Source organism: Aethalodelphis obliquidens, unplaced genomic scaffold, assembly GCF_003676395.1.
Source record: "Aethalodelphis obliquidens isolate GAN/ISIS:26980383/991018 unplaced genomic scaffold, ASM367639v1 scaffold23, whole genome shotgun sequence".
In the NCBI taxonomy this organism is placed as follows: domain Eukaryota; kingdom Metazoa; phylum Chordata; class Mammalia; order Artiodactyla; family Delphinidae; genus Aethalodelphis; species Aethalodelphis obliquidens.
The window spans coordinates 16,200,530-16,219,888 of record NW_020837967.1 but is presented as its reverse complement, the minus strand read 5'-3'; the positions used below and the strand labels follow the sequence as shown (position 1 = coordinate 16,219,888).

The 19,359-nt window shown below is 42.2% G+C and overlaps 1 protein-coding gene across 7 annotated transcripts in view; it reads left to right on the top strand.

Annotated features, from left to right (window-relative positions):
- The window catches only part of PRTFDC1 (phosphoribosyl transferase domain containing 1), a 92,913-nt gene that overhangs the window by 61,463 nt on the left and 12,091 nt on the right, over window positions 1-19,359 (top strand). For all 7 annotated transcript variants that reach the window (XM_027121864.1, XM_027121867.1, XM_027121865.1 and 4 more), the window contains one exon: window positions 13,236-13,301. In XM_027121864.1, the coding sequence (XP_026977665.1) occupies window positions 13,236-13,301 (66 nt within the window). The remainder of the gene's footprint in view (window positions 1-13,235; window positions 13,302-19,359) is intronic.

Below are 19,359 nucleotides of genomic sequence, written 5' to 3'. Positions count from 1 at the left end.
GATTTTGTTTGCTAGTATTTTGTTGAGGATTTTTGCATCTACGTTCATCAGAGATATTGGCCTGTAGTTTTCTTTCTTTGTGACATCTTTGGTTTTGGTGTCAGGGTGATAGTGGCCTCGTAGAATGAGTTTGGGAGTGTTCCTCCCTCTGCTATATTTTGAAAGAGTTTGAGAAGGATAGGTGTTAGCTCTTCTCTAAATGTTTGAAAGAATTTGCCTGTGAAGCCATCTGGTCCTGGGCTTTTGTTGTTGGAAGATTTTTAATCACAGTGTCAATTTCAGTGCTTGTGATTGGTCTGTTTATATTTTCTATTTCTTCCTGGTTCAGTCTTGGAAGGTTGTGCTTTTCTAAGAATTTTTTCATTTTTTCCAGGTTGTCCATTTTATTGGCGTATAGTTGCTTGTAGTAATCTCTCATGATCCTTTGTATTTCTGCAGTGTCAGTTGTTACTTCTCCTTTTCCATTTCTAATTCTGTTGATTTGAGTCTTCTCCGTTATTTTCTTGATGAGTCTGGCTAATGGTGTATCAATTTTGTTTATCTTCTCAAAGAAACAGCTTTTAATTTTATTGATCTTTGCTATCATTTCCTTCATTTCTTTTTCATTTATTTCTGATCTGATCTTTATGATTTCTTTCCTTCTGCTAACTTTGGGGTTATTTTATTCTTCTTTCTCTAATTGCTTTAGGTGTAAGGTTACGTTGTTTATTTGTGATGTTTCTTGTTTTTTGAGGTAGGATTGTATTGCTATAAACTTCCCTCATAGAACTGCTTTTGCTGCATCCCATAGGTTTTGGGTCATCGTGTTTTCATTGTCATTTGTTTCTAGGTATTCTTTCATTTCCTCTTTGACTTATTCAGTGATCTCTTGGTTATGTAGTTGCATATTGTTTAGCCTCCACGTGTTTGTATTTTTTACAGTTTTTTTTCCCTGTAATTAATATCTAGTCTCATAAGGTTGTGGTCGGAAAAGATTCTTGATACAATTTCAATTTTCTTAAATTTACCAAGGCTTGATCTGTGACCTAAGATATGGTCTGTCCTGGAGAATGTTCTCTGAGCACTTGAGAAGAAAGTGTATTCTGTTGTTTTAGGATGGAATGTCCTATAAATATCAATTAAGTCCATCTTACTTAATGTGTCATTTAAAGCTTGTTTTCCCTTATTTATTTTCATTGTGATGATCAGTCCATTGGTGAAAGTGGGGTCCCCTACGATGACTGTGTTACTGTCGATTTCCCCTTTTATGGCTGTTAGCATTTGCCTTATGTATTGAGGTGCTCCTATGTTGGGTGCATAAATATTTACAATTGTTATGTCTTCTTGGATTGATCCGTTGATCATTATGTAGTGTCCTTCTTTGTCTCTTCTAATAGTCTTTATTTTAAAGTCTATTTTGTCTGATATGAGAATTGCTACTCCAGCTTTTTTCTGATTTCCATTTGCATTGAATATCTTTTTCCATCCCCTCACTTTCAGTCTGTATGTGTCTCTAGGTCTGAAGTGGGTCTCTTGTAGACAGCAAATATATGGGTCTTGTTTTTGTATCCATTCAGCCAATCTGTGTCTTTTTGTGGGAGCATTCAGTCCATTTACATTTAAGGTAATTATCGATATGTATGTTCCTATTCCCATTTTCTTAATTGTTTTGGGTTTGTTTTTGTAGGTCCTTTTCTTCTCTTGTGTTTCCCACTTAGAGAAGTTCCTTTAGCATTTGTTGTAGAGCTGGCTTGGTGGTGCCGAATTCTCTTAACTTTTGCTTATCTGTAAAGGTTTTAGTTTCTCCATCGAGTCTGAATGAGATCCTTGCTGGGTAGAGTAATCTTGGTTGTAGCTTTTTCCCTTTCATCATTTTAAATAACTCCCTTCTGGCTTGCAGAGTTTCTGCTGAAAAATCAGCTGTTAACCTTGTGGGGATTCCCTTGTATGTTATTTGTTGCTTTTTCCTTTCTGCTTTTAATATTTTTTCTTTGTATTTAATTTTTGATAGTTTGATTAATACGTGTCTCAGCGTGTTTCTCTTTGGGTTTATCCTGTATGGTACTCTCTGTGATTCCTAGACTTGTTTGACTATTTCCTTTCCCATATGAGGGAAGTTTTTGACTATAATCTCTTCAAATATTTTCTGAGACCCTTTCTTTTTCTCTTCTTCTGAGACCCCTATAATTCCAGTGTTGGTGCATTTAATGTTGCCCCAGAGGTCTCTGAGACTGTCCTCAATTCTTTTCATTCTTTTTTCTTTATTCTGCTCCCTGGTAGTTATTTCCATCATTTTATCTTCCAGCTCACTTACGCATTCTTCTGCCTCAGTTATTCTGTTATTGATTCCTTCTAGAGTAGTTTTAATTTCACTAATTGTGTTGATCATCACTGTTTGTTTGCTCTTTAGTTCTTCTAGATCCTTGTTAAATGTTTCTTGTATTTTCTCCATTCTGTTTCTGAGATTTTATATCATCTTTACTATCATTATTCTGAATTCTTTTTCAGGTAGGTTACCTATTTTGTCTTCATTTATTTGGTCTTGTAGGTTTTTACCTTGCTCCTTCATCTGTAACATATTTTTTTGTCGTTTCTTTTTTTTTTTTAATGGGTGGTGGTGTAGTCTTGTCTTACTGGTTGTTTGGCCTGAGACGTGCAGCACTGGAGTTTGCAGGCAGTTGAATAGAGCTGGGTCCTGGTGCTGACATGCGGACCTCCAGGAGGCCTCACTCTGATTGATATTCCATGGGGTCTGACGTTCTCTGTTAGTCCAGCAGTTTGGACTCGGAGCTTCCACCACAGGAGCTCGGGCCCAACCTCCAGCCTGGGAACCAAGATTCCGCAAGCTTGGCATGTGGTGAAGACCATGGTGAAGACCGCGTATGACACCAGCCAGGCTGATTTCTTCACCTGTTGAAACTACTACCGGATCAGTGATGGGCACTGGTCTTTACCACCTTGATGACAAGGACCACACTTGTGAAAGGATGTCACTCAAAAACGGACCCGGAGGAGAAGAAATGGCAGCTCTCACTGGGTTCACTCTTGGTGTTGTACATTCTAATGGGTTTAGATAAATGTGTAATAATATGCATCCATCACTATGGTATCATAGAGTATTTTCATGACCGTAAAAATCACCTAAAAAATGTGCTCTGCCTTTTCATCTCTTCCTCCCCCTGAATCCCTGGCAGCTACCAATCTTTTTACTGTCTCCGTAGTTTCACCTTTTTCAGAAGGTAGTTTAGTTGGAATCATACAATATATACCCTTGTCAGATTGGCTTCTTTCACTTAGTAATATGCATTTAAGCTTCTTTTCATGGCTTGACAGCTCATTTCTTTTTAGTGCTGAATAATATTCCATTGTCTGGATGTATCACAGTCTGTTTGTCTCTTCACCCACTGAAGGATATCTCGGTTGCTTCCATGTTTGGCAGTTGTGAATAAAACTGCTCTAAACATCCAGGTGCAAGTTTTTCCTTAATTCTTTTTTTTTCAGTTTTAATATTTTTTATTGAAGTATAGTTGATTTACCATGTCACATTAATTTCTGCTATACAGCAAAGTGATTCAGTTATACATATATATATATATTCTTTTTAAAAATATTCTCTTCCATTATGGTTTATCATAGGATACTGACTGTAGTTCTCTGTGCTGTACAGTAGGTCCTTGTTGTTTATCCATTCCATATATAAAGGCTTACATCTGCGAACCCCATTCTCCCACTCCATCCCTCCCCCAACCCCTTGGCAACCACCAGTCTATTCTCTGTCCGTGATTCTGTTTCTGTTTCATAGATAGGTTCATTTGTGTTGTATTTTAGATTCTGCATGTAAGTGATATCATATAATATTTGTCTTTCTCTAACTTACTTCACTTAATATCATAATCTCTAGTTGCATCCATGTTGCTGCAAATGGCATTATTTCACTCTTTTTTATGGCTGAGTAGTATTCCAGTGTGTGTGTGTGTGTGTGTGTGTGTGTGTGTGTGTGTGTGTGTGTGTAAGTGTGTGTTTGTAGATCTTCTTTATCCATTCCTCTGTCAATGGACATTTAGATTGTTTCCATGTCTTGGCTACTGTGAATAGTGCTGCTATGAACATAGGGGTGCATGTATCTTTTTGAATTATAGTTTCCTCTGGATATATGCCCAGGAGTGGGATTGCTGGATCATATGGTGATTCTGTTTTTAGTTTTCTGAGGAACCTCCATACTGTTTTCCACAGTGGCCAGGGTGCAGGTTTTTGCATGCCCCGAAGTGTTCGATTCCGCAGGTAAGTACCAAGTAGCGCAATGGCTGGATCACACCTCATAGGACGTCGTTAGGATTCGTGTAAGCAATGGCCCTAGCGTAGCGCCTGGCACTCGGTGAATGGTTCTCAGAATTCGTCTTGCCCCTACTGTGTATGAGGCCCAGGGCAAGTGAACAAATGGAGATTCCCATAGCATATACCTAAATAGGTAAGGTTCTGAAACTTTACAGCCTTGTCTGTGGCCAGGCTCACGTTTCTAGCCAGATCACCTGAGCTGGAGGCTGCAGGAGCGGCGCTCACCCCTGCAGCCTACAAGCCCGAGCAGAGCCGTGTACCTGCTAGGCAGGGTGGGGCACCAGTTGGGCCCAGGACCAGCTCCTGGATGGTGACCGAGTCTGCCGGAACCCTCATGGGACTGGCCGGGTTAAGCTTTCCAGGGAGTTGGGGCAGCGAGATTCTTCATGCCTCTCTTTTCCAACTCACATGCCTCGGAGACCCTACTTCCTGAGCAGAGAGGCGGGAGAGAACAGTTATCTGGGGAGCCCAGCCTCTGAGGCACCTGCTTTGGGTGATTTAGGGCCACCTGGAAAATAGACCAGTGCCTCTTTGTCTGGCTTCCCAAGGGAGGCCACCACCACCTGCCCCACCACAGATTTGGCCCTGTGAGGGTCAGGGGTGGGAGGAAAAGCCCAGTTCAGCACACATGTCCCTATTGCATAATTCTCATTAGCTCAAACTATTCCAGAATTCTCCCCCAAAGCTTCCTTTTAAGACCAAAAAGAAAAAAGCAAATGTCTTTGTGTTTTGGTATTTGTGATGTGCAAGACCTCTGTTGCCTGGCTCTAAGGCTGGCCTGGCCCATTGCGATGACAAAATGAGACTTCATTCTGCAGGCATGGGCAACTGCAGAAATATTTTGAGCTGAGAAGTCACACGAGGAAGCAGAACCCTTTGGACCCAGAGTACAATTGGGTGGGAGCAAAGGCAGATCCAGTCTAATGCCAGAAAGCAATGTGTGTTTTGGAGGTCTCCCTGGCGCAGGATGTGCCACCAGTCCTCTCCCTTGGCCCTTCCTGTCCACCGTCCCATCCCCTGGCAATCTTAAAACAGGTCTGTGAGAGCTGGCTTAAGATTTCTTTACTGTTGAAAAATAATTTCCATTTGGTTCTTTTTTTAAAAGTTATAATTATGAATCTCCCCTGGGTTATCTAGGGAAAAAAAAATTGTGTGGAGAAAATGACCTTTCAAGAAATAGTCACCGGACTTCCCTGGTGGCGCAGTGGTTGGGAATCCGCCTGCCGATGCAGGGGATGCGGGTTCGTGCCCCGGTCCGGGAAGATCCCACATGCCGCGGAGCGGCTGGGCCCGTGAGCCATGGCCGCTGAGCCTGCGCGTCCGGAGCCTGTGCTCCGCAACGGGAGAGGCCACAACAGTGAGAGGCCCGCGTACCGCAAAAAAAAAAAAAAGAAATAGTCACCACTGGGATATGGTCATCCACATTTGAAAACATAGATTTTACTGAAGTCCTTTGGGGTCATTGAGTTGTGTCAAGGGTTCAACTTGTTTTTCTTTCTGACTCATAATTTAAAAACATAATTTAAACCAAAACAACAAATCCATACCGAGGTTTAAAACAGAAGGATATCCTGCTTCAAGGTTTCAGAGTCCATGTAAAGCAAAGTCACCGAATCTGTTTTTAAACTGAGTTTCCTCTTTCCTGGGGTCTTTTATAAATAAATTGAAGTAAAGGTCCATTTTCTTCCTTCTACTCCCTTTTTCCTTTTTCTTGGTGACCCTTTATTATTCCTACCAGCCTATAGCTTCTCATCATTGTGGTCGCTTCTTCTGACCCAAGATTGCTTTATTTCTCATAAAGAAAAGAGCTTTTCTCTGTTGGGTGGGGATTACTCTGAGCTAACCAGTACTCCTCTTAGAGACTGGGTGGTGTGGAATACCAATCACAATAGAGCAATAAATCATTGTCATTACACAGAAGGCCATTTTGTCCTTGAATAAAGTCTCATCCTGCTTGCAAAGTTACACACCAAATTCGGGAAATACAAAACGTATGCGTTCTTTCAAATGACCTAAATTGTACGTGCTAACATATACATATTTTTTTCTGGGTTAAAATGCTAGTTTGGCTTTAAAATGTATCCTTTACTAATCATGAAATGAAAGACTGATATTAACATACCTTACTAATTCATATTTTCATAATTTTCATGTTCAGAATTCACATGGATTTTCACATTTAGATTTTTCAAAGTACCGAGAAGGCTCTTTGATAACTGAGATAATAAAACACTAGAAGAAAGAAAGCATAGTTTGGGTGGGAATCATTCAGACATCACAGAGGAGGTTCTGTGTTCTTTCAGTCTTCCCATCTTGCAAGTTACTCAAGTCAGTTTCATTTGTGCCCCTTTCAATTGAGCTTTACAGATATTTTCTCATATGTGTTTGTTTATAGTTTTTATTTTTTCTCTGTCTCTGTTGGGCAGTAAGCTCCTTCCGTCTCCTGGACAGCTGCAGAAAGAACTTAAAGCAAGAGAAACCAAGTGCTGCCTGAGAACACTTAGTGTCTCCCATGGGTAGAGGAAGAAGTATTAAAACTATAGCAAACACGTACGCAGATGCTTCAGTGTAGCTCAGCAAACACTGGATGCCACAATGTGCCAGCCACTGGGGGTGCAGTTAGGATGCAAATAAAGCTGTATGTGCTGAAGTCCTCATGCCATTAGCAATTGCTGCATTCACAGAAAATTCCCGTTGGACGTGGTCTATTGACATGCAGACATGCATAGAGTGTTATAGGGACACATCACGTCCAGGGGACTCCTGGAAAGCTTCCTAGAAGAGATGACGCCTGAACTGAGTCTTGAAGGAAGAGTAGGAATTAGTCCTGTGAAGAAAGATGGGGAGGCGTGACAGGAGCAACCACGAGCTAAGACATGGAGGAGGAAGCAGTACGATGTGTGCCGGGAAGTCTAGGGTCTCATGCAGCACAGTGATGAGTGTCCCTCAGTGATGAGTGATGATGTGTCACCACTAAGTTGTCCCTAATAATATTTATCATAATTTGCAAATATTGACTTCTCCTGTAAGTTGGTGTGAAACCTTAGTCAAGGTTCTGTTATTGACAAGTAGTGTAAATCTATTTTAAACTACCTTAAGCTGAGGTGGTGGATTAAAGGAAAGAATTGGGGTATCTCATGATCCCCAAGGCAAAAATGGAGCCAGGCCTGGGAAAATTTTCAGGAAACCAGCCATGCATTCTCTCTTTTTTTTTTTTTTTTTTTTTGCGGTACGCGGGCCTCTCACTGTTGTGGCCTCTCCCGTTGCGGAGCACAGGCTCCGGACGCGCAGGCTCAGCGGCCATGGCTCACGGGCCCAGCCGCTCCGCGGCATGTGGGATCCTCCCAGACCGGGGCACGAACCCGCGCCCCCTGCATCGGCAGGCGGACTCTCAACATCTGCGCCACCAGGGAAGCCCCATTCTCATGTTCTACTACAGATCTTCTGCTGTCATCTTGTAAAGCAATTTCAAGGTTAACTCTTTACTGACTATAAACGGCTCCAACAGAGTACAGACAAGAGCTGATAAGGACAAAAGTGGATCTGAGCATCACCTCCAGGTGGCTTCTGTCTGTTGAGGAGAAAGATGAAAACAGCAGAGTGGAATGATGCTTATTATACCCATGAAATGGTCTACTTTAAAGATTCAGACATCACAGCTTGGGAACTGGGGAGAGGTCACTGAGAAACCCCAAAGGACCATACAAGTGAGCTTGTTTTTAATCAAGACTGTAGCCATGATGCAAAGTGACAACAGAAGGCCATGAGTCCTTCTTAACCACATGCCTCATGGGTGGCTGTCAGCCTCAGAAACCCTAACCTCAGAGCACGAGGCATTCACATAGCAGTCGTGTGCTCAGTGAACTGAACGAAGAATCGTCACAAAGTCAATGTTAGGGAACTCAGGTAGATGTGCAAGTTTCTTAGACTAAAAGTAGATGATGAGAAGACAAGGCTTACTTTAGGAACTGCTTATTACACGCCAGGCACTTTTCTAAGTGCTGAATTCGTATTAATTCATTTACTCCTCCCAGTAATCCTAGGAGGTGGGAACTATTGACATACTCTTTTTATAGACAGGGACAGCGGAGCACTGAGAGGTTAAGTAGCTTCCTCAAGGTCATACAACTAAGAGAAGGTGGGGCTGGGACTGGAACCCAGGAAGTCTGGTCCCCAGGGGACCTGGGGACACCGGCTGCCTGTTCACCAGTCACCATGTTCCTTTCTCACAATTCACCCACATAGGTTGTAAGAATGAGTTTCTAAACAAAAATGATCCCAGAAACAAATGGATATTTAAATGAACAAGAACTGAAAAGAAGGCAAGTCCATTTCAAAGGAAGAAAATATTGACATGAGGGTTTTCAAACTTTTTGGCCGCCATCATCTTACCTTGAACCCAGTTAATATAACAGAGATAAGAGGAGCTGCTCTGGGTGAAGCAAGGGACAGGCACACAAGCCACCAGCTCTGACTGCCCTGTGACCTCTACTTTGACCCCAGGCTGCTTAAAGGACTCGGGGACCCACACCCTACATCAACAGCTGGTTAAAAAGAAAACACTGGAACTGATTCACCTGTCCTTGTTATCTGACTTGGTATCAATGTTAGAGTTTTTGAAAAATTTTTCAACAGTTTGCAACATTTTCATTAGAAGATCTCCGGTTTCATCATTAAAGCTTCTTATAATGAACTGTTTTGGTTTGGGGTTTGCCTCTCTATCCATTTGATATAGTACTGATGACCTTACTGAGCACAGGAGAAAAGCTGAGAGGGAGGATGAGGCTGAAAAGAAGAGGGAAAAAGCGAAGTTAAGGCATCTGTGGGGGCGGAGCATGTTGAGAAAGCCTTTGCGTGTATAGATTCTGAATGAAGCAAGTTGCTCTGACTTTGGAAATGAATGGCTGAGAGAGTGGTTCTTTTGTTTGTTTTCTTTACTTTTCCCCTTCCGGTTCCTCAAAAGGAATTCAGGATATTTATTCTTCCTCGGTTATGTTTTTTCCTAAGCATTATCTAAACAGTCCACATTCTCTTGTTTGAGTAGTCACCATACCTGCTGAGCTCTTTTTTGCACCTGGAGATCAGGTCACCTAAACTAGAAATTTCCAATATATTTCTTTCTGAGGATGCCTGAACTATACGTCAGAGACTTCCTTTGCTGTTTAAATAAATCCACACAACAGCTACCAATATTTCTTTCAAGATGTAGATTTCTCCTAGCCATTTCAGCTTATATATTTTACTACATTAGTATAACCAGGACCCAATTTCTTCTCCATGTTACTCTCAGAGATGTACTATTACTTCTACCTTCTAGGGGTATTGTGGAGGACGGGGGGTGATTAACACAAGAATAATGTCAATTCAGGCAATTCTAGAATTGAACTGGATTCCTTCACTTACTAGTAGTACCTCTTTGGGCAAGTTACTCAGACTCTTGCTGCGTCCAGTTCCTTGTTTGTAAATTGGGGATTAAATAATACCTATTCTGAGCTCTACTGAACCTTAGCAAAATAGATACATTCACCCATATACAGACCTTTCTAGCATATAGAAAAAAAGACAAAGAATCACCCAACTCATATGAGGCTTGTATAACTGGGTTTAAAAATCCACAAAGGTAGCAAAAGAAAGGAAAATTGTAGGTCATTCTTACTTACGAAGATCAGATGAACAATCCCAAAGAAAATAGTTTCAAATCAAAACCAGTGGTATAAAAAAAAAAAAAAAATCAATCCTAGGAATATAAGGATGTTTTTGAACCACTAGAAAAATGTTATGGTTAAACACAGTGAATTGAATGCATTCAGTTAACTCCTTTTTTTCCTGAAACCCCAGCGAAACGACAGTAAAGAAATAAACAAGATATATATATACCCACAAGGACGAGAGGAAAGGGAGAAGACCTCAGTGGGCAAGAGATGTCAGTGTTGTTTTTTAGGTGATAAAACTGATTAAGGAAGGGCATTGACTCAGCAAAATAGAAAAACTGAAAATCTAAATGTCTATGGAGGCTGATTTCAAAGAGTAGAGAGGAGTCATCAGGCCACAGGATTCCTGAAAGGCTTACTAGTTTGTCACCAGGTTCTTAGAAGGTAGAGTGAGGAATGGTCTGGATGCAGCAAGGCAATGGGAAGCATATGAATGGAGAAGTTGGACCTCTAATTGCCCTTCTCCATCCCAGACATATTTTCCAGAGTCATTAAACCAGGGAGCTCCAGACTCCAGTGTACTAGGGAGGATTGAGGGGTGATTGTTTCCAGGGAGGGAGGGAAGGAAGAAAGAAAGGGAGGGCGGGAGGGAGGAAAGGGAAGAAACCAGTCACAGCTAGCATCTACTGAGTGCTTACCATATGCCAGGCTCTGTTCTAAATGTTCTGTGTGTATTAATTCATTTGATCTTCTTAACAGCCCACCAGATAGGAGAATAAATGTGCAAAAGTAGCCAAGACAACTTTTTAGAAGAACAAAAAATTGGGACTTGCTCTACCAGACACTAAAACATACTAAAAAGCTATAATAATTTAACAGTATGGTTTTGATGCTGAAATAGACATTTTTGGTTAATGAAACAGAAGTATATAGAAATTGATCCTTGCATATTAGAATGAAGGATATGATAAAAATGACATTTCAAACCAGTAGGGAAAAACATAAACAATTCAATAAATGGTATTAGGACAATTGACCATATACACACTTGGAAGATATAAATTCCAGATGAATTAAGGGCAAATCTAATATTAAAAATATGTTATAAGCTTGGACTAAGTGAGGCCTTCTGAAATAAGACTTGCTTGAAAACACACTAAATGTGTGACTTAGAGCATTGTATTCAGCTTTCTGATGTGTTGTGTTTTTGTTTCTGAATAGAGATGATAATAGTAGAATTATTGTGAAATTTACTCTGATCTAGCAGAGTATAAGTCTCATTTTTTTACATCAAACTTTGTGGTTTAGTTGTTCCATCCAATTCTGCATACCTCAGTCCTCTGGAGACACTGAAATTTTACTTTTCTTGCTGCTATTACCATGTGTGAATCTAATACACAGAAATTCTCCCTATATTAACTCCTCTTATCTCAGCACCTCTAGAAGTGACAAGAAAATTTTCTCCTTTGACATTTTTGACAAGTTCTCAACCTGCTGACATGACTGCGTGTGAATATATGATTACATAACGCCTGTACAAAAACAGGAAAGATCAGCGAATTCTGGTTAGCCTTTGATTTTCTCCTTTAAGATCAGTTCCCATAAGAAGAAAATTATTGGTTTTATCTAACTTATGGGCCACTTCAACCATTGTCTCCACTCCTTTGCAGTAAGGAATGAATGCTTTCAAAGTGGAAGTAAGAACGTTTTAAGGTCTTTTTTTTTTTTTTCTCTTGAGCAGTAAGGTAAAAAAATAAAAGGCTGCTTCATTGGTAAAACTGTTATATTGGTTGGTTGGCTTTTTTTTGTTTCCCTTTCCGGATGACCAGTGCTATGACAAAGTAACTCTAGGTCTAGACTTTCAGTTGCAAGTGACAGAATCCAATTCAAACCAACCCAAGGGAAAATTTCTTTAAGGGAATGAATTGGCTTAAGTAGCTGGAAAGTTCAAGGTTGGTTATAGCTTCGGGCATAGCTGATTTATAGAGGTAAGGCCTGGCTCCACCTGAACCAAATGGAATGAACTCTCCCGGGAAAGAAGCAGGACCTTCTTGCCAGAATAAGGGAGAAAAGCAGTGAACTAGCCAAAGCAACAGCTGTCCGCAGCAGTAACTGGAGATGTTTCCTGGTTCAGCACAGTGTACGTCTGGTCCCTCTATTGGTGTCTTCTCACTTAGGTTATTGTTTGGATGAAGGGACTGCAACATCGCAGCAGTCTTGCTTGGTCATGAAACCAGTTGCCTGTAGGATATCTGCTTCGGTTCCTTTAATGCCTCTTTGCAAGGCCAGAAAACAAGCTGCCTGCTCTCTCTTTCCCATTCTGCCCCCATGTTATTCTATTGTGATATTTATACTAAGGAACAATCCATATTTTGTTCATTGTGTGTGTGTGTGTGTGTGTGTGTGTGTGTGTGTGTGAGGTTTGATTGGGACAGGATAATGTCCTGTATATAAATATTGTGAAAAGGAATGCTCATAACCCCTAATAGGATTTGAGTGAAAAGTCTTTTTTTTAATTGTAGTATAGTTGATTTACAATGTTGTGTTAGTTTCTGGTGTACGGCAGTGATTCAGATATATATATTCTTTTTCAGATTCTTTTCCATTATATGTTATTACAAGGTACTGTGATAACGTCTTCTGAATGGGGTTCTGGGTCTTATATTCCTGGAACTGCAGTAAGTTCCTAAGGCTTCATCATCCACGTCTGAAGGTCTGACTGTAATAGTTCTTGAGCCTTGGCCTGTTAGAACTGCCCTCAACACCAGATGAGGGATTAGACCAGCGCTGGTAGGGAGTAGAGGGGGTCTCTAACCTCTCTGGGAGCCAGTCTAATTGTTCCCCACTGCAGGGCTGTAACTGAGGCCCGTTGGCACAGCTGACAAATGCTAGGCCCCTCCTGGGGCTCCCGTAGCCACCCCCTCACCCCAGGGAAGTCCAGGAGCATGACTGTCTCCTCCAGTTCCATCTGTCTCAGAATAGCTGCAGGCACCTTCCATGGTTTTTTTGTCCCAAAATTAGGTTTGCTTGTCCTCTCTCTACTCCTTCCATGCCCTCTCCACACAGACTCGCCCGCCAGCCATTAGAGTGCTTTGTCTCAAGCACAGTGGCAGGAGAGTGGCTCTTGGTAACCATAGGCAACCATGAATCTGTACCAGCTATTTGTGCTATATTTGTAAGGCGCAGTCTCGCCACTGGCCGGGTAGACAGGGAAACGTGCTTTAAAGGTTTTCTTGTACAGTAAAATGTTGTCTCCCCTTTTTCTTTTAGAATGACCAGTCCATGGGCGAGATGCAGATAATTGGAGGTGATGATCTCTCAACACTGGCTGGAAAGGTTCGTTCATGTAACTATGCTCTGTGTACACTGAGGCATTGAGGTTGCGGGGAAATCAGTGACCTTCATTTCAGGTCAGCACTGTAGTCCATTTTAGGCACTCTCCCAGGTTTGCTAATTCATGCAAATGGATGTGTGAATCCTTTTAATGATCTCTTCTTTTATAAAACACTCCTTCTATCATGCTTCCAAGACCTGATGCGAACCGAATCTTTCCTCTCCAAGCTTCCTTGCATTTTGTTTCAGACAACCTCACATTACAAAACCCCTTAGCATTCCTTCTCTTTCCCTTTCTTTTCCTACTCACCCTTTCAGGTACCTTCTGAAAGGGAAGACTTTTCCTTTATTTGCCTGCTTTTCTCCTCTCATCTGTGCCTCAGCACCTAAGCACTTCAGTAAGACATTAAAACAGGTTTGTGGAAATGTTTAAAATTTAGGCAGGGAATAAAAAAAGGATATCTGGAGATTGTTTTCATTTTTCAGCACTTTGCCTTTCTTCCCCCCATTAAAAAGAACGTAGCCCAGGAGATTATGAGGCAGACACCTCCGATGTCAATTTGGAGTTCCAAACCTGCCAGTGCTTAATGATAAAGTGAAAAACTGTTTGGATTCTGACATAAATCCACGCATTTGGGAAGGAAGAGTTGTTTCACCAAGCAGATGGTCTTTGTGCAAATGTGATCTGAAATGCAAGGTTTGCCGCGAACGAAAGCGACACAGAATTTGTTTGTGTTCACCTCCGCTGACGTATCTTGTATTCATTATCCCTGAGCAACTTCAGCTTTCTAAGTAAAACGGATCAGTCTATTATACAAGCTTAATCTCTCATATTTGCGGTCGTTATTGTTTTGCAATGCCCACATGGGGAAAGAAAGAGCGGCCACATTTAATTTTAAAGAAAGGTATAATGACACTAGGAACACTGCAGAGCCACAAGGACAAACTACAGAACCGCTTACTTCCCTCTCCTCGGAAGATAGCATAGCATCTGAGTGTTAAATTGCTATCTAGTAGGAAATTGTGCCCCGCAGAAACTGGAATTAACTTGTTGGTGTTAATGTATGTGTCACATGGCCACCATTTAATGTTACTACATCAGTGCATAAAATATTATTTGATATTTGAGTATTTTATCCTAGAAAGATAAAATACTCAAAGCAATTTCCAGAAATTCATAACTTCTCACAACCCTGGAGTGGTCTTTAAATGATAAGCCATTTTAGTGCTTTGTTGTATGACACTGCCTTGTAAGTTTATTACACAAGAGAATTATCGTACCTTGTGCATTTACCATGGAAGATGTCAATGTGGCAACTCTAAGAATCCCAAAGGAATGCCAAGAAAAACTGTGCACAGAAAAAGTGTAGTCTTTCTCTCCTGCCTTCTAAAATCATCTTCTATTTTTTTTTATTTTTTATTTTTTTTCGCCCCCCCCGCCCCGCGTTTTTCTTCTATTTTGTTTTAAAGTGATTTTCCCTCTTAAGTGAGCACTGGATATTCCCTTCCTTTAAGACATAGGATAAAGGTTATCATTTTTTTAAAAGAGAGAGAGAGGAGATTGAGGAAAGGGTCGTTTCTTACTGGGGGTGGAGTGAGCAGAGGAGGTAACAAGGCTGTGCCTCAGTTTCCTCACCTACAGTTACTGCAAAGACCACCCCCATCATGAGAAAGTAGAGATCATGGAAGTTGAGGTAGGAAAAGTGGAAACCAGCCAGCAGTAAGTCCGAACAGGAATGGGCTTCAGTTTTTTGCTCACATGACAATTGATTCGTCCAGGTTACCCGGTGCTGTTATGCGGTGTCTTTCCACTCTCCGTGTGTGCACAGACGCATTTCTATATACATTCAGAGGTGTGCCGAGTAGAACACCTTGGGCTTCTTGGGTAAATGTTTTCAAGATGAATCACCACTGATAACCAGGTTCTCAGCTGTCTCGACATGCAGCTCAGGGTCCCTAGGCTCATGTCAGAAGGGAATGTTTAATGAACCAACGTAGACCACACTCTGTGCTTTCAAATATATCTTGAATCTGCCTATGTCTCTCCATCTCCATGGTAACCATCCAAATGTAGACCTTGCTACTCAAAGTGTGGTCTAGGGCAGGCATCAGATAAACTTTCCAGGTAAGGGCCAAATAGTAAATATTTTTCGGTTTTGTGGCCCATATAGTATTCTGTTCATCGACTTCACTCTGCCATCATAGCATGAAAGCAGAAAGCTGCCATAGATGAAGTGGAAACCAATGGACATGGCTGTGTTTCAATAAAACTTTATTTACAAAAACAGGCGGCAGGCCAGATTTGGCCAATGGGCCATAGTTTGCTGACCCTTGGTCTAGAAACCAGCAAGGTCAGCGCCACCTGGAGGCTTATTAGAAATGTAGTCTCTCAGATCCCACCCCAGATCTACTGAATTAAATCTTCATTTTAACAAGATCCCGGACATGATTCCTATCCACATTAAAGTTTGAGAAGACTAGTCTCTAGGGCGAGACTAGCTCTGTCCCTCTTTTGAGCTGCTGTGAAAACCTAACCAGTCTCCCTGAACTTACCTTCACTTAACTATGCCATCCTGCAAACCATTCTCCAAGAAGCAGTCAAAGGGATCTTCTTAAAATACAAATTGGATCACATCACTTGCCTACTGAAAACCTTTCAGCAGCCTGTCAATTAGGGTTGTCAGACTTAGTAAAAAAAACAAAAAAAAACAAAAAACAAAGCAAAAAACAGGATGCCAAGTTAAATTTGAATTTCAAATAAGCAATGAATAAATTTTCAGCATAAGTATGTCCCATGCAATATTTGGAACACACGTAAACTAAAAAGTTATTCTTTATCTGAAATTCAGATGTATCTGGATGTTCTGTATTTTACCTGGCAACCCAGTGCTCTGAGATTACAGTCCGACCTCCTTATCACAGCCTCAAAGACCCGCGTGATCTGGCCCTGTCTCCCTCCCAGCATCACGGTACAGCGTTCACCTCCACCTCGCAGTGCAGTAAGCACGCTGGCTAAGCTCCTTCCTGCCAAGACCTCGGACAAGCCGTGGCCTCCACCTGGAATCCACATTCCTCCTATCCGTCAGATTTCAGCCTAAAGGCTCCCGTGTAAGGGAGGCCTTCCCCGACTCTCGGTCTGAAATGAGCACAAGCTCTTCCCCTCTAGCCGTCCCCCCGCCCCACATTCTCCATTAAGTCTCTATACCCACCCTGTTTCCACTGAAGCCTTTTCCATAATTTCCGGTGTTTATTTGGGGCTTATTTATTTTACTTGCCTATTTCCCCCACCAGGATGTCAGTGTGATGGCGGCAGGGACCATTCTATCCCAGCATTGTGCATGGTACCTAGTCTGCAACAGGTCGGAATAAGTATTTGGTGATCGAGTGAGTGCAGGCTCCTCTTTCTCTTAGATAGAAATCAGAAAGACGTCTTCAGTTAAGTTTGGGAACGGGCGGACATGGCAGAAGTAAAGGGTAAATAGAAGCCCACCTGGTCACACGGAAGGACGATGAACCAGCTGGTTTGGTTGAACTGGATGAGTGATGTCGAGTGAGGGGACATTCTCTCTGTAGAAGCAGAAGGGCTTCAGTGTTCCACGGGAGTCCAGGCTAGACGGAGTTGGTGAGTGCTACACACCTGAGAGTGGAGGATGAAAAGAATTTCACTTAACCTTTGGAATTTCCTTTTCCTTAAAAGGATAAAGGCATTCATATGGCATGCTCTGCTCATCCTTTCTTCAGCCTTTCAGAAAAGGCTATCCATTAAGAGTTTGAGAGAACTTTAAAAATAAATTTCAGGGATTTCCCTGGTGGTCCAATGGTTAAGACTCCGTGCTTCCCATGCAGGGGGCGCGGGTTGGATCCCTGGTCGGGGAACTAAGATCCCGCAGGCCAGGCAGAGTGGCTGAAAAAAGAAAAGGAAAAAGAAAAAAAAAATTCAGAGGCCCTTCAGAGTGTTTCCATCATGCAGAATGTACACCAGCTGGGAAAAAAACTTAAAAGGAAAAGACACCTAACAGTGAGTGGGTCCTTTTATTAATGGTGGTAGAAGAAAGTCTGAAACTGCAATAAGTATCTGCCTGGGATGGCAGATGCTTTGGGTGAATATCTGCGTTGCAAGTGTTGTTACAAGCCATCAGCTAAGTTATCCCTTCTCATAGAGTAATCACAATTTCTCAATCAACAAATTTACTTATCATTTGTATCATAAGTGTAACAAAGTTATACTTATCATTATATTATTACTCTGCCATGAACTTATTCAGGCCTTCTTTTTTTTAATGCTCGGTACCCAGAGAAGAACTTTAGGGGTTCTTTCCACACAAGACTGTTTCCTTGAGCTTAAAGAAATCCAAAGAAGGAATGATTCCTTAGGACTGTGATCGTCTTAGAGAGAAGAGGGTGAGGTTTTACTTGGGACCAGAACGTCTGGGAATAGCACCGAAGAGGGAGAGAGATTAGCATGTGGAAAGGGGGAGGAAGGGGAGGGAATAGCGGAGCCAGAGGACAGGAGTGGCCCAGTGTGACTGAAGGAAATTAGTCAAAAATAGGAAAACGATAATTTGAAAAACTGAAAATGTCGACTGAATTTGGTTTATAGAATATGTTGAATAACTAGTGTAACTTGCTCGGAAAAGCAAAGAGCCGCAAAAGTTGCTGAGCCGTGGTGACATCATGAAGCTGTGTTTTGGGGAAAATGCGCCTGACGGGAGGGTGGACTTAACTGAAAGAAGGGAGAGGCTCCGGGTAGAGAAACCAGTTAGGAAACCACTTGATTGTTCACTTGATTGATTGACTGATTGGAGCACTTGAACTACAGGAACGAAGTAGGGGGTGAAACAGAGGGAACAGCCCTCTCCAAAGGCGCAGGAAGGAGCTCAGTGATTCCTGAAAGAGGGAGGGTTAGAAAGGATTTTTTAAAATCAAATTTGTTTATAGAAGGACTTTTAAAAACATGGAAAAATCACCTGTATAATTTTCCATGCATTGTAAACCCCGTAACTGTACTATGTAACTTCTTAAGTCCTCTATAGATGTGCAAGTTAAAATGTTTAGGAAAGGGAGGGCTTCCCTGGTGGCGCAGTGGTTGAGAGTCCGCCTGCCGATGCAGGGGACACAGGTTCGTGCCCCGGTCCGGGAAGATCCCACATGCCGCGGAGCAGCTGGGCCCGCGAGCCATGGCTGCTGAGCCTGCGCGTCCGGAGCCTGTGCTCCGCAATGGGAGAGGCCACAACAGTGAGAGGCCCGCGTACCGCAAAAAAAAAAATGTTTAGGAAAGGGAGATTCTAGACAGCCCCTGTGCTCCTTTCTGTTTCTTGACTTCTTTTATTACCTCTTCTTCCTTCCTTCCTCCCTCCCTCCCTCCCTTCCTTCCTCCCTCCGTCCCTTCCTTCCTCCCTCCCTCCCTTTCTCTCTCCTTCCTTCCTTCCTTCCTTCCTTCCTTCTTTCCTCCCTCCCTCCTTCCCTCCCTCCCTTCCTCCCTCCCTTCGTCCTCTCTCCTTCCTCCCTCCCTCCCTCCTTCCCTCCTCCCTCCCTCCCTCCCTTCCTTCCTTCCGCCCTCCCTCCCTCCCTCCCTCCCTTCCTCCTTTCTTTTTTTTAAAGCAAAAGGAAGAAAACTCCCAAGAAAGGCTGGCTGCGTCATGGTTCTAAGTAGGTCACGGCAGTTGAATACAGGGAGCCCTCAATGATTCAGTTCAGCGGCCCCTTCAGCTCACAGCATTAAAAGCATTTCACTTGGTGTGTTTAAGCTGTCTGCACAATGCGCTCTCTGGCTGATTTTTTTCAAAGTTGATTTAATCCTGGCACTTCATAAAATGTGTGTATCCATCAAAGCAAGACGATTTTATTCATGTTCAAGAGAAATCTCTGAAAGGGTGGAATAAAACCAAACGCATGGAAACAGGCGCAAATCCAGCAATGGAAAAACACAGATGTGTAGGTTAAGTGCAAGATTTCAGGAGACGCGCCACCCCACCCCGAATAAGTTTCTAACCAAATGCCAGAGTGAAGCATCGGAACCTGCCAGCGTTTCCTCCTTGGCTGCCTTAACTGTTTAAATCAT